This window comes from Gracilinanus agilis, chromosome 3 (genome assembly GCF_016433145.1).
Source record: "Gracilinanus agilis isolate LMUSP501 chromosome 3, AgileGrace, whole genome shotgun sequence".
Classification (NCBI taxonomy): Eukaryota; Metazoa; Chordata; class Mammalia; order Didelphimorphia; family Didelphidae; genus Gracilinanus; species Gracilinanus agilis.
Genome location: NC_058132.1, coordinates 46,989,986 through 47,004,044, shown reverse-complemented (window position 1 = coordinate 47,004,044; position 14,059 = coordinate 46,989,986). Strand labels below are relative to the sequence as shown.

The 14,059-nt window shown below is 49.1% G+C and overlaps 2 protein-coding genes across 2 annotated transcripts in view; one reads left to right on the top strand and one right to left on the bottom strand.

Annotated features, from left to right (window-relative positions):
• The first annotated feature begins 1,292 nt into the window (after positions 1-1,292).
• Positions 1,293-13,724, top strand: MTHFR (methylenetetrahydrofolate reductase). Its single transcript, XM_044667748.1, has 12 exons — positions 1,293-1,402; positions 1,716-1,949; positions 2,842-3,080; positions 4,039-4,149; positions 5,375-5,568; positions 7,263-7,513; positions 8,073-8,207; positions 8,477-8,657; positions 10,131-10,313; positions 10,981-11,082; positions 11,256-11,375; positions 11,676-13,724. Exons 1-12 carry the CDS (start codon positions 1,293-1,295, stop codon positions 11,868-11,870), a joined length of 2,055 nt encoding a protein of 684 aa, XP_044523683.1. The 3' UTR covers positions 11,871-13,724.
• Positions 13,661-14,059, bottom strand: part of C3H1orf167 (chromosome 3 C1orf167 homolog) — a 26,074-nt gene continuing 25,675 nt past the window's right edge. Inside the window, exon 16 of the mRNA XM_044668674.1 lies at positions 13,661-13,912. Coding sequence (XP_044524609.1) covers positions 13,715-13,912 — 198 coding nt within the window. The 3' untranslated portion in view covers positions 13,661-13,714. The remainder of the gene's footprint in view (positions 13,913-14,059) is intronic.

Genomic DNA, 14,059 nt, shown 5'->3' with positions numbered 1-14,059 from the left:
GTGCTTTATTTATAAGGAGAGGCACAAGATAGTGCTGAGTCCAGAGGAGAGTGGATCCTTCCTATTTGGAAAACCTGGTTGTGTGTCTCTGGGGAGAACCATTGAAGGGCCCAGCCATTGTCAGATGAAAGCTGACCCTGGAGGGCCTTGACTGCACTAAGTCACAATCTCAGAAGGCTTTAAGGTTACACAGTGCTTTCAGAGGTTGGATTGAAGGCCAGGAGCAGAGGCAGGTGCTGAGCTCAGCAGTGTCCTGACTCCCTTCACTGGCAAGCCTGGAACTTGTCAGGTGAGGCCTCCTGGGGACAGCTAGCCTTCCTTTGGCTGGGCTGATCTGCCCTTCTTTCCCTCAGCACTCACTGAATCATCTTTCACTGAGTAATAGTTACTCTGAGCCTTAGCTTTCCACACCCATTCTTTGTGGGCATTCTATGGCTTGAACCCTATCAGTATTGACTTTTTCGGTTATGTGAGTCTAATCTCCCCAATTAAAGGGAACACAGGACTCTTGTTTGTGATTGCTTTGGTACCAGTGGACCAGTCATATACTATCACAGGATTTCAGAAGTTATCTATTCCATCCATCCAGTTTCAGAACAGGAATGGCCTTTGCAGGATTCCTCCCTACCTCAGGACCAGTCTTCTCTCGAGAAACTCACTCCCTGCTCTCCTTTAGGGCTGCTCTAATTAGGAAGTATTTCCTTCTGTCAGGCTAAAATCTGTCACTGACTTCTGGGCATACTTGGACAAAAATCCTGGATATGAAGCAGGGGCTGCCAACATGTCTATGAATCGGTTAAATCAACAAATCAGCAGGTAGATACCTATTAAGCCCTTCCTGTGTGCCATGCCCAAGACAGATCTAAAGCCCCTTTGCAGACAGACTTGGTGGTATGGAGAGGAAGGAGCCCTGTGCCTGGGTCCCCCACCCCCTCTTTCCTAGAAACAGCCAGTATTCCTTCCAGGAAGGGCCAGTCCTACGGCTTCCTTCTCTACGGATGGAACCAGTGGCCCTGAACTTCAGGGTGCCCTCCCCCTCTGTCAGCCTCCCTCCCACACTGCCCCTTTCCCCAGGAGGTTTCTGCTCTCCCTCCGCCCTCCCCCTGCTCTCCTGGCCTCAGCCCCGCCCCTCCTGCTGCCCCCTCCCCCTTCCCTTTCCCCTCTAGCCTGGCTCTGGCTCTGAGCTCTTCCTTTGTCACTGCTCCGCCCAGGCCGGCCCAGCCTAGCTGGAAAGACTCTTGGGCTGCCTTCCCTGTTCCTTGTTCATTACTTTCCTGGCTGAGCTGCCGCTCATGTCACATCACAGAGGCAGGGTCCCTCCTCTTGGGCACTGCTGTCAGTCCCTGAGCATGGGATCTCAGGAGACTGGCAGCTTGCGATTCTCCGTGCCGCCTTCTATCAGGTAGCCAAGCTGTGCTGTCTGACTTAGCGCACTGGGCTTTTAGGGATTGGGGAGTAATATTCCTGTTTTGGGGAAAGCCTGAGGGGAGGCAGGGGAAGGGTCTACTGGTGATGGAACTGAGGAACCCACTGAGAGCTAGAAGGAGGCTAGCTTCAGAGCAGAGGCAGTGGCAGCCTCCCTCTCAGATAACCCTCCTCCTGAAGGGAAAATGCAGTCACTCCTTGGCTGAACTCTCATCCACTCAGGTGCCAGGGACTGGCATATTTCAGGCCTGGCCATAAATGACCTTCACTCCCCCCTCCCCACCCCACAGCTGCAGGAATCCAGCCATGGTGAACGAAGCCAGAGGGAGCTGCTCAGAGGGCAGCAGTAGTGGCAGCGAGGGCTCTAAAGACAGTTCCAGGTGCCCCACTCCTGTCCTGGATGCTGAGCGCCATGAGCGACTCCGGGAGAAGATGCGTCGGAGGATGGAATCTGGAGATAAGTGGTTCTCCTTGGAATTTTTCCCTCCTCGAACTGCTCAGGGAGCAGTTAATCTCATCTCTAGGTGAGCTGGAGGGCTGAGGGGCTGGGCAGTCGGGTTGACACCTTGCCTTTGCCCAGCAGGCATTAGGGAGACCATTTAGTGTCAGGTGTGCCCAGAGGCCCCATGGGACTTAAGTAACCCAAGATTAGCTTGTTATGTAGCATTGTTTGACTTGCTTCAGCCATGATCTTTGGAAGAACTTGGAAACTTCTCAGAAGTATGATTTATAAAGTTGCAAATTAACGATTTGGAATATGTTTCCAAAGAACTAGAGAATTCAGTTGACCACTAGTTCACAAAAGACAACTGTCAAAGTTTTGACATTGACATTGACTTTTTTAAAAAAAGTCTTAAAAGCTATATTTCCATGTGCCATCAACATTTTGCTTTTCTGACAAATCCATCCCAAGTTATTTAAGTTTTAAGGCACAAAGAATTTGTAAAGACTTGTCTTATGAAAAGTTTTCCTTGTTATACAGTTATTCAAGTTATTTATGCTCAGGAACCTTTGGGTGCCAGGTTGGTGGTACTTTTAGATCCAAGCCGGAGGCTCCAGAGAGGTAATAGATCAAGTGAGGGACATGATGTACTGTGATTGCTACAGTGATTCTGTACACAAGACAGCCTGTAATTCGTTCGGGCTGAACTGGGTTGAATTTTCTTTTTCCTCTCTGGCCCCTGGAGTCTCATTCCTGTTTAACGGATTCCCCTATCCTTGACCTAAGGCAGTAGGGAAAGAGAAAGGGAAAGGAAAAGTGTTTTATAAATACCAAGTGGTGCTGGTATCATCCTCATCCTCATTATTATCCCAAATACTACTAGGACTGTGTAGGCAGGTCCTGTGGAGAAATGGTGGGTTGGTGCATGAAGGGCTACTTCCAGGGACCTTCTCCCCCAAAAAATACCCCCACAGGTTTGACCGAATGGGGGCAGGTGGCCCCCTCTTTGTGGACGTAACCTGGCACCCGGCAGGGGATCCTGGCTCAGACAAGGAGACCTCATCCATGATTATCGCCAACACAGCTGTAGACTATTGTGGCCTGGAGACTGTCCTGCATATGACCTGCTGTCAACAGACTCGAGACGAGATCACCAGCCATCTTCACAAGGCCAAGCGGCTGGGCCTAAAAAATATCTTGGCATTGAGAGGAGGTAGGAAGCCAGCTCTGCCCTTACCAGTTTTCTCAGATGTGAGGGGAAAGAGAGTTATCACCTTCTTTTCTTCTTCTCCCATATCAGAGTTACTTAATCTTCCCTAACTGTCTCTAGCATTCTGGGTATTGTGCAAGTTATGCTTAGGGTGCTGCCCCTACTAGTAGCATTGCTAGGACCATGTTGATGGTGAGGCTAGGCAAGGCATGGTACAGAAACAATGTATGGTCCTTGGCTCAGAGTCATCAGGTCAAGGCACCTTTTGGCCTGGAAGTCTAGGCTGAAAGGTACTGATGTTCCCTTGTCTTAGCAACTCCCCACCTCTACAACCAATTCCTAGTTGTTCCTAAGTATTCACTTCTTAAAAGGTGTAATTCTTGGACTTGGGCCTCAGGTGTGAGAATAGCTAGTGTACCTCTGGGTGGCTGCCATAGGAAGCTGTCTTTTTTAGGCCCATCCGATTTAGAAGGACTCTTTTTGGAGGAATTCGTATCTTTATACTCTCTCCACAACCCTGGAGTAGAAGGTCATATCCAAACTTTGCTATCTCAGTTGCCAGAGTAGAGAATGAGTTTGAGAACCTGTGGATTGGGTTCCAAATCAAAGAATTTCTTTTTGAAAGACAGCTTAGCCTGAAACACCATGGGATTTGGGATAGGTTCCAGCCTTAGCTGTCCTCCTCCTACCTGGGTGGCTGTGTGCAAGTCCCTTATCCTCTTTGGGCATCTATTTTTTTAATCCATAAATGGGAAAGTTGCAATTTATGGTATCTGAGAGCTTGTTCAGCTCATGTGTGCTTAAAGAGTGGAAGGTCAGGTGAGAGGGGGTTAGGAAGGAAAAGCTCAGGCACAGGTCAGTTTAAAAAGTGGTCAGTACTGGGGGAAGGGGTTCCCCTTGGGTAGAACAGAATGGGTTTGTGGGAGGCTCTATAGTAATAGCCTCTCTCCCAACCTTGTAGACCCCACCGGTGATGAGTGGGAAGAAGAAGAAAATGGCTTCAGTCATGCAGTGGACCTGGTAAAACATATCCGCAGTGAGTTTGGGGACTACTTTGACATCTGTGTGGCAGGTGAGTCCATGGTCCCATTCACAGAAGTGGTTGGGCTCACTGATCAGACCCCTGGCCTAGTACTGACCAGGAGAATCTAATGATCTAAGATTGGGGAATGAATCCTGATTTTGTTAGGCTTCATTGTAAGCTCTGTTGTTTCTTACATTGGGAAGGAACCTTCCAGGTCATTTAGTCTAGTCTTCTCTGAATACTCCCTTCTCTAGCCTTCCTAACAACTGACCATCCAGCCTCTCCTGGGCCATTTCCATTGATGATGAGCTCTCTCTTTTGGAGGCAGCCTATTCTTTTTCTTCAGGCTTTAGTTGTGGGAGAGTTTTGATGTTGCGCTGAATAGAAAGGAGATGGATATGAGGGAGGTTTGGGAGGGGAGGAAGAATTGGTAGGATTTGGCAGCTAATTGGGTGGGTGGGTTCAGAAGATCCTTGATCTGGCAATGGAAGGAATCTTAGAGGCATCAAGTCTTAGCCCCCTTATTTATAATTGAGGGAATCAAAGATCAAAGTGGCTAAGTGACTTCCCCAGGGTCACATAGCTAGTTTAGCATTTAGCATCAGTCTGAGGTAGGATTGGAACCTAGGTCTTTCTCGTGCCAAATCTAGCTCAATGCCACATGGTTTCTCCAGTTACGAGTGTCATGGATGGCTTCTTGGTGACCTAGAAGGAGGGAGGGGTAGCCTTCACAGAGGTAATGAAATTTGAAGAAAATGGGATTTTGAGGGGAAATGGATTCATGTTGAGTTTGAGATACTTGGTTCCCTTCAGTAGAGGTCTTCAAATGAAGGCTGGGTTGTCATGGATGAGATTGTTGCCCAGGTATGGGTGAGGCTAGAAGACCTCTGGAGTCCCTCTGAGATTGTAGTTCAGCTTCTAATTCTGCCTTTTGAAACAGTAGAGAAGTCCCAGCACCTGGCAATGTGCTTGTTATATAGTACATGTTGAGCAAATGCTAATTGCATTGGACTCCATCAAGGCATTGGGAAGACTATATGACAAACCCTTAAAATGCCAGAAGATGGCTAGCTTGTTCCTTCTAAGTATTTTCTTTCTCCAGACTAAACTATTCCTCATCTGTCATCATTTCTCAGTCCCTTCATTAGGTGGTCCGTGGTGGACCACTTGTCTGGGAAATTTTAGATTGGATTCCAGGTTGAACTAAGTGATCTCTGAAGACTGGTGATCTTGTAGAAGGAGATCACTGTCTTATGACCATCCCTATTGGTAGGTTACCCCAAGGGCCACCCCGAGGCGACAAGCTTTGAAGAGGATGTGCAGTACCTAAAGGAGAAGGTGTCTGCAGGGGCTGACTTCATCATCACACAGCTCTTCTTCCAGGCGGACACCTTTTTCAATTTTGTCAAAGCCTGCACAGCCATAGGCATCACATGTCCCATCCTTCCAGGAATCTTCCCTATCCAGGTAAGTGCCCCACAGTGGCTAATCCCACCTGCCAAGCTCTTCCCCAACATTATGATGACTGACTTGTTTTTTTTAAAACCCTTACCTTCTGTCTTAGTAACATCTCTAGAACAGAAGGCAAGATTTGGCAATGGAGATTAAGTGACTTGCCCAGGGTCACACAGCTAAGAAGTATCTGAGGCCAAATTTGAACCCAGGTCCTCCTAACTCCAGGCCTGGAGCTCTATCTACTGTACTACTTAGCTGCTCCCTGATGACTGACTTTTATAGAGTGTATTCAGGCTCCCAAGAGCAGTGGAACTTAGCAGAAGCTACATGGAACCCAATCCCGCCTGCATTTGTCAAGGGCTTTCTGAGACTCAGGCTAATGGGCTTAGGTGCTAGGCTTGCCTCGGACATTGACCAGTGGTGGGACTTCAGGCAGGCCCAGACTCTCAGAGCTTTAGCTCCTGATCTATAGCGTGTGGGTGGTAACTCTCCCACTGTTTACCTCACAGGGTGGTTGGGAAGGAAAAGGTGAGCCAGCCTTAGAGCAGCCTGTCTGTGTGCAGGACTTCATTTCGATCTCCCCACTACCCTCTATAAGGTAGCTGCTGCCAGGGGAGCATCTGTGCTTTCCAGTGTTTCAGCTATAGCATCCATAGCTGATTCACTGACCTTGTTCCAGACTCTTATCTTCTTTATCCAGAGGCATGGGGCACAGGGCGTCCCAAGTTCAAATCCAGCCTCAGATGCTTTCTAGCTGTGGACCCCTGGGCAAGTCACTTCACCCCTATCTACTTCAGTGTCTTCATGTGTAAAATAAGGATAATAATAGGACTTACCTACCACTGTTGTTGTGAGGATCAAATGAATCATATTTGCAGAAAACCAGCAAGCCACTAGCAAAGTTTCTGGCACATAATAGGCACTTAATCGGTTCTCCCTTCTTCCTTTCCTCCCTCCCTCCTTTTCTTTCTTCTTTCCTTCCCATCTAGCATCTGGAGGCAAGCTTATGAAAGAAGAGGCCAACAAACTTCTAAACTTGTCCTTGTGACTTTTTTTTTTTTTTTTGGCCACAAGAGGATTATTGCATCTATTACCTAAAACTGTGGTGATGGGGTAGCTAGGTGGCTCAGTGGATAGAGAAGGCCTGGAGATAGGGGGTCCTGGGTTCAACTCTGGTCTCATACGTCCTAGCTGTGTGACCCTGGGCAAGTCACTTAACCCCCATTGCCTAGTCCTTACTGCTCTTCTGCCTTGGAATCAATACTTAATATTGATTCTAAGAGAGAAGATAAAGAGTTTTTAAAAATAAAATAAAATGGTGGTAAAAACAGTTCCTCAGAGGAGCCTGTGACTTGTCTTCCATGAGTCACACAGAGTAATCTCCAGATCTGAAAGGAATTGATTGCCAAGTGTGGCTGGATTGTTATCATTAATAGTTTGATGACCCCATTAGCAGTAAACAAGCTCTATCTTGTAACTGTTGTAAAAATGCTGTATGGCAGGCCCCTGACTGACCTGGCCAATAATAAAAGAAAGGGCAGGCAGAAATCAATGCCTGGAGTGTAGCTGATTTCATTGGCTTCACCTCGACTTATTAAACATGTAGTCAGCTAAGGTACTGGGTGGGGCAGGTAGGCAAATGCTTGCGGCTGGGGGTGAGAGGTGGGTGGGTACCTCTCATGTTCCTCCTCTCACATCTTGTGCAGGGTTACCACTCCCTGCGGCAATTGGTGAAGCTGTCCAAGCTAGAAGTGCCGCAGGAAATCAAAGATGTGATTGAGTCAATCAAGGACAATGATGCTGCAATCCGAAACTATGGAATTGAACTGGCCGTGACCATGTGCCAGGAGCTGCTGGCTAGTGGCTTGGTACCCGGCCTCCACTTCTACACCCTCAATCGGGAGGTGGCCACTATGGAGGTGCTGAAGAGACTGGGCATGTGGAACGAAGATCCCAGGTAAGGTGGGGGCTCTTTGGTCAGATTTTGCTGTAGTCAGCTAAGGAGAAGGGAATGAAGGCCATGTCTGCACTATGGAATCAGAGGACTCTTATGTGAATTCATGCTACTGCCCCTGGTCTAGTGGGAAGGATGGGCCACAAGATAACCATGTATATAGGCTGAGAGGGCTGAGAACCCTAAATGCCACCTGAATGAGCCAAATCTTTCAATCTCTGATAAAACTTTTCCTCCTCCTCCTCCTCCTCCTCCTCCGTTTCTTCCTCTTCTCTTACCTTCTGACTTAGAATCAATACTGTATATTGGTTCCAAGGCAGAAGAGTGGTTAAGGGCTAGGTGATAAGGGTTAAATGATTTGCCCAGGATCTTACAGCTAGAAAGTATCTGAGACTACATTTGAACCCTGGCCCTTCCATCTCTAGGTCTGGCTTTCTATCCAACAAGCTACCTAACTGCCCCTTCCCCACTTTTTGCTGTGAAGCAGGCAGAGGAGGAGCGTCCTGGTTTGCATTGTTGCAGCTGGACAGTCCCCTCAGATCTGTTTCCTCATTCCTCCTAGGCGTCCTCTGCCATGGGCTGTCAGTGCCCATCCCAAACGCCGAGTAGAGGATGTCCGACCCATCTTCTGGGCCTCCAGACCAAAAAGTTACATTTACCGGACTCAGGCATGGGATGAATTTCCCAATGGTCGTTGGTGAGCACTTTGGGGAATCAGTGGAAGATGTAGAGGAAGAACTTCCTTTGGATTCATTTGCAGCTGAGTCCTGTTTTACAGGGGAAGAACAGGAAAAAAGGAACTTGGATGCTTATCACTGAGTTCCTGGGAGCCAGAGGTGGGATTTGGGGAGGCAGCCTCCTGGGTAGGTGAATGTTTCCCCTCTCCCCATTCTTCATCCCTTTCCTCCCAGACTTTGCTTCTCTTGCCTCTGGGTTATGCCATGATTCTGTTACATTCTCCTCCAGGGGGAACTCCTCATCCCCAGCATTTGGTGAGCTGAAGGACTATTACCTCTTCTGCCTGAAGAGCAAGTCCCCCAGGACAGAGCTGCTGAAGATGTGGGGAGAAGAGCTGACCAGTGAAGAAAGTGTCTTTGAAGTGTTCACCTACTACCTCTCTGGAGAACCAAATCAGAATGGTTACAAAGTGAGTTGGTGGGACCTTGCCTGGGACCCTGCCTGCACTCAGCTATCCAACCTGCCCCTCTTCTTGCTACCAGGCCTAGTTATCCTGCCCTTTCTCTACCTCTGTAGCAGAGGGGGAAAGACAACTCTGCAGGGAGGTCCAAGGGCCATGCCAGGAGCTGCCCAATTGGGAAAGCAGGAGGGGACTTGAAATTTAGTTCTGGATGTGATTGGAAGCCACTGGAGTTTATTAAACGAGGGAGCATGGTCTGTGCTGTGTTTTAGGAACATCACTTTGGAAGTTAATTAGGAGGCCTAGCATGGGGAGAGAGTTGAGGCAGGCAGACCCCCTAGCAGCTATTCAGTAATCCAGGGATAAGGAACTGCACCAGGAGAGGGGCTGTCAGAGGAGAGAAGGTCCAACTGGAGAGATGATGCAAAGGTGAAATCAGCAGGCCTTGGCATTAGTTCTGATATGAGAGCTGAGAGGTTGTGAGCCTAGATGATTGGGAGTGTGGTGGTGTCCTGGACAGTAATAAGGAAGTTAGGAAGGGTTGTGGGGTTTGAGGGGAAAGATGAGTTCAGCTTTGGACATGTTAAGTCTGAGATGACTGAGATATCTAGTTTGAGATATTCTGTAGGCAGCTGGAGATCAGGAGAGTTAATTTAAGGAGATCTTTAGGGTCATCAGCTTCAAGACAAGAACTGAATACATGGGAGCTGATGAGATCACCAAGTGACATAATCTAAAGAAGAGAAAAAGGCCCAGGAGAGAGGATGGGAGGAGCTGGACACTAGACAAGGTCCTATAGTGGAGTCTGAGAAGGCTGGTCAGATAGGCAGAGGGAAAACTAAGAGAGAACAGGGTAACAGAAACCTAGAGAAGACAGACCAAGGAGAAGACTCAGAGGCATCAGAGAGGACAAGATGGTTGAGCAATGAGAAAATGAGGCTATCAGAGGTTGTTGGTAATTGTGGAGAGAGGTTTCAGTTGAGTGGTGAGGACAGAAACCAGACTGCAGAGAATTAGGAGGGAAGGAGAGGAAGAGCAGAGGTAGTGGCTATGGCTGCCCTCTCCAGGACCTTAGTCAGGAAAGAGAGAAGAGCTACAGGGAGATGGAGAGCAGGGATGGATGAGGGAAAGGAGGTTCTAGAGCAGGGGTTGGCAACGTATGGCAGGAGTCATAAAGTCCATTTTTTTTCAGGCACTCTTACAGGAGCGGCACTGTGAGCACTGTACGGCTCTCACGAAATTACATTTTAAAAAAAGTGGCGTTTATGGCTTTCACGGCCAAAAAGGTTGCCAACCCCTGGTCTAGAGGATGAGGGCAACATAGCCATGTTTGTAGGCCATGGGGAAGCAGCCAGCATCCGAAGAGATCTGAAGCTAAGTGAGAGAGTGACATGCTGAAGCAGCTGGGATGGCAAATGGCATTCTTTGGGCATGGATGCCTTTGGTGCCATACCTGCTCATGCCTTTGACTTTCCTGCCCAGGTGACCTGTTTACCTTGGAATGATGAACCCCTAGCAGCTGAGACTAGCCTGATGAAAGAGGAGTTGCTGAAGGTGAACCAGCGAGGTATCCTCACTATCAATTCCCAGCCCAATATCAACGGGAAGCCATCCACCGACCCCATTGTGGGCTGGGGCCCCAGTGGCGGCTACGTCTTCCAGAAGGTAGGGTTTTTGTCCTCCCTTGGTCTCAGAAAGAGGAAGCAGCCCTTCTCTCCCTGGTGCTCTCTTCCTCAGGAATAAGCACTGGTATGGCCCAGGGCTAGAAGCACCAGGCTTCGAGCCAGCATATGCCTTTAATACTTACTTAGCTACTGGGACCACTTGGTCTCACTGAGTCTCAGTTTCCTCATCTGTATAATGGAGATATTTCCTCTGGAGACTTCACAGTGCTTTGGAAACGACAGAGTAGTAGGGATGATACTGAAGCCCTGCTTCTCCCTCCCAGGGATGTTGAGGGGGAAAAGAAAACCACAAGCCTGAAAGTCAGTGATAGAAACTCAGGGTCTTACAGGATGTTGTCAGGAGATGTCCCACCATCCCCTTCCCAGCTAGTCAGACCTTCCTCTTTCCTTGGGTCATGGGATTCCTCAGATCCCACTTCTTTCATAAAGTTGTCCCCTCTGGGAAAAAGAAACAGCAGATACTGCCCAGCTTTGGGCCCATGCACACCCCTCGCCCCTTCTCTCGCTCCCCCCTCCTCCTCCCTGGCATGTTACCCCTTGCTGGTATGAGATGCTAATATTGGAGGCCCGTGTGACGGGGTCTCTGGTGTCAACATTCCTGGGGCGCCCCAGGGACGGGTGTGTGATGGCTGCCTTTCCCCCTGCAGGCCTATCTGGAGTTCTTTACCTCAAGTGAGACAGTGGAGGCTCTTCTCCAGGTGCTGAAGAAGTACGAGCTCCGTGTCAACTACCACATTGTCAATGTTAAGGTACGCAGGGAAGGGTGATGGCAGCATCTAGCGCGGCATCTAGTGCGGCAGTGCATAGGGAAGGGCGATGGCGGCATCTAGCATGGCGCTGTGGGTGTACGGCCAGAGCCCTGCAAGGTGCCTCACTCCCTCCTGTTCTTCCCCACATTCTCTCCCTACTTCTTCCTCCCTAGGGCGAAAACGTCACCAATGCCCCTGAGCTTCAGCCCAATGCCGTGACATGGGGTATCTTCCCCGGGCGAGAGATCATCCAACCCACGGTGGTGGATCCTGTCAGTTTCATGTTTTGGAAGGTAAATTGAATTGAAAATTGGTGGTCTCCCTCCTGCCCTCCCATCAAAGTCTTATAGGTACAGCTCTTTTTTTCTGGGTCTGAGTCACTGATGGCCACTCACATGGAGCTAAGGGAGACTGACCAGACATCGCAGGGGAAGGAGCACTGCCTTTTAGTGTTTCCTCAGAGTCCTGTAAAAGGGGAGAGAAGTGGGGAGAGGTAAAGAAGGGAAAGAAAAGTTTTTCCAGGGAGGTATGTTGGGCTCTGGGCCCTGCCTCTTGTCCAACCCCAGGACAGCTCCTGCTGACCTTGTTTCTAGGATGAGGCCTTTGCCCTATGGATTGAGCAGTGGGGCAAGCTGTATGAAGAAGAATCCCCGTCTCGAATGATCATCCAGTATATCCATGACAATTACCATCTGGTCAACCTAGTGGACAATGAGTTCCCCTTGGACAACTGTTTGTGGCAGGTCCTAGAAGATACCTTTGAGCTCCTCAGCAGTGCAGTCCAGTAGTGAAAGACCCCATCCTCAGCCTGGCTGCTGGGCTACCTGGGTATCCTTCCCTTTCTGTCTTCCCCTGTGTTCTTCTCCGTCCCATTCCATTACACCTGCCCTGGCTCTCGCTGCCACCTCCCCTAGTGATGGCAGCTAGACTGGTTTCTGACCTCTTTGCTTAGAGTCGACCAGAGTCTATTCTGTACTTGAGGCTTGTGGGACCTTTCTCACACTACAGTTATGCTATTTTCCCCTTTTATTGGGGAGTAACTCCATCTTGCAACAATGTAATGGCCATCCAGTGCCACCTTTCAGTTCTCCTGGTGAGGGAAGGGCAACCGGGAGAGTGCCTGGTCAGCCAGCTAGGCCTTCCAAAGACACTGCCCACCTATTCTCTTTTCTGGGTCATGTGTGGATGTTTAGGTATAACCAGATGAAACCAGAAATGTCCGCTGCATTTGGAGAAGTTCGGCTAGACACATGGATCCTGGACTTTGGGATCCTTTTGGCTCAGGGACCTTTACCTAGTTCTTGCCTCAGTTTTCCCATCTATGAAGGAGAGGCAAGCATGAAACTCATCTGCCCTCTGAGCAGGAAGAGCCAGGCAAACACACAGCCCTTGGGCTGTCAAACAGCCATGCAGAGAGTTCTTGCCCTCTATCCACTATGTTGGTTTCTCTCTTCTATCCTATGCTCCTTTGTTTCCATAGATTCTGGATTTGAAAGAAAATGCCTTACAGGGTTTAAAGCAGAAATGGTCTCAGCGGGGGTCCCTGCCCTCACTTTCCTCTTTATGGGTCATGTGGGTGGGGGTAGGGAGCAGGAACCTATGACCCTTGAGGGCAAAGCGGTCAGTCACATTGTTGGAACAGTCTCAGGCCCCTTACTTCCACTTTCAGTGCTGGGCCTGCCTGCATTCTTATAGGGAGATGTTTGACCAGGGCTGCCTGGCATTTGCTGCTTTTTCTTATACCTCTTCATACTCACCCAAGCTCAAGTCTAACCTGCTCCATTTTCCTTCCTCCCCTAAAAATTTTTGTCTCTTGTGTGAATGAATGTCAGTAACTAGCACTTTCCACATTTGGGTCAGTCTTGCAATCTGGCAGGCTCAGGGTTAAGGGAAAGGCCTGTCTCTGTCCTCCCCACCCCCAGGCTCCCCTTGTGGAGCTGAGATCAGCGGTCTTGGAGCCTCTGCTGGGTCAGCAGGAAGAAAATCTTGTTATGGGGGATAGACAGAAGGCAACAGATAGAACAGAGGCAACAAATAGAAATGGGAGCCATTTTGGCTGACCCCAAATAACTGACCCTAACTCCAGCCAGCACTGCCTATTTCTTGGAGGTAGGAGGCTCCCCAAATCAGAATTGGGGACTCTGGCAGCCATTTTAGGCCACTTGCCTGAACAGAATGCTCCTTTGAGTGTCCTGGTGCTTCTTCTTCCTCCAGCCTCTGCTTAATGACTCAACTACCTAGAAGTCACCACTCTGGGCTGCCCAGTCAATTTGAAAGCCTCCAACTGGGATTTTCTTTATAGGGAATTTAAATCTATCCCTGGGTTGCTTTTGATGCTCTTAGTTTTCAACTCCCTCCAAATAAGCACTATGTAGCCATTATGTTCCCAATCCCCAAGTTTTCATTTTTTTTTCTATAGGTCATCACATGACAAGTTTCTGGTCCCCTCACCCTCCTGGTCACCCTCCAGTTAAGTGTCAGTTGTAAAATGTAGACCTCAGGACTGAAACACAATGCTCCATATTTGGCCCACAGTAGGTCAGGCCCTCTGTAAAAACAAAACCAAAAAGAAGGCAGGGAAAGGAATAATATTTTATTGTCTCTGCCCTAACAGCTACTTTCCATTAAAACATTACCAGACATGTTTGCTGGGCTTTTCTCCAGCTAGCTCTTGTGAGTGGGATGGGATGGGGCACAGCTGGACTTCTTCCCCTGAGGGAGGCATCGCCAACAGAGCAGGAAGGGCCTGCCCCTCAACCCCTGGTAACTGGCTGGTACTTCCTCTCCTGGGCACCCGGGCTGCCCAGCTCTGGTGCCATCTTCCAAAGGCCTGAAACCAAGGGCGGGAGGGCAATGGAGAACCATTTGTTGCTTCCCTGAAACACTATCTTTAGCTACTCCTGTTCTGGGCTCCCTGCCCAGCCTCAGGATCAGCCTGTTCATGCTAAGAAGCGGCAACAGCTGCCCTTGAGTTATA

Coding starts and splice junctions, on each gene's coding strand:
- MTHFR (XM_044667748.1), top strand. CDS start 1,293: ATGTCACATCACAGAGGCAGGGTCCCTCCTCTTGGGCACTGCTGTCAG. Junction 1,950..2,841: donor GCAGTTAATCTCATCTCTAG/GTGAGCTGGAGG, acceptor ATACCCCCACAG/GTTTGACCGAATGGGGGCAG. Junction 10,314..10,980: donor GCGGCTACGTCTTCCAGAAG/GTAGGGTTTTTG, acceptor TTCCCCCTGCAG/GCCTATCTGGAGTTCTTTAC.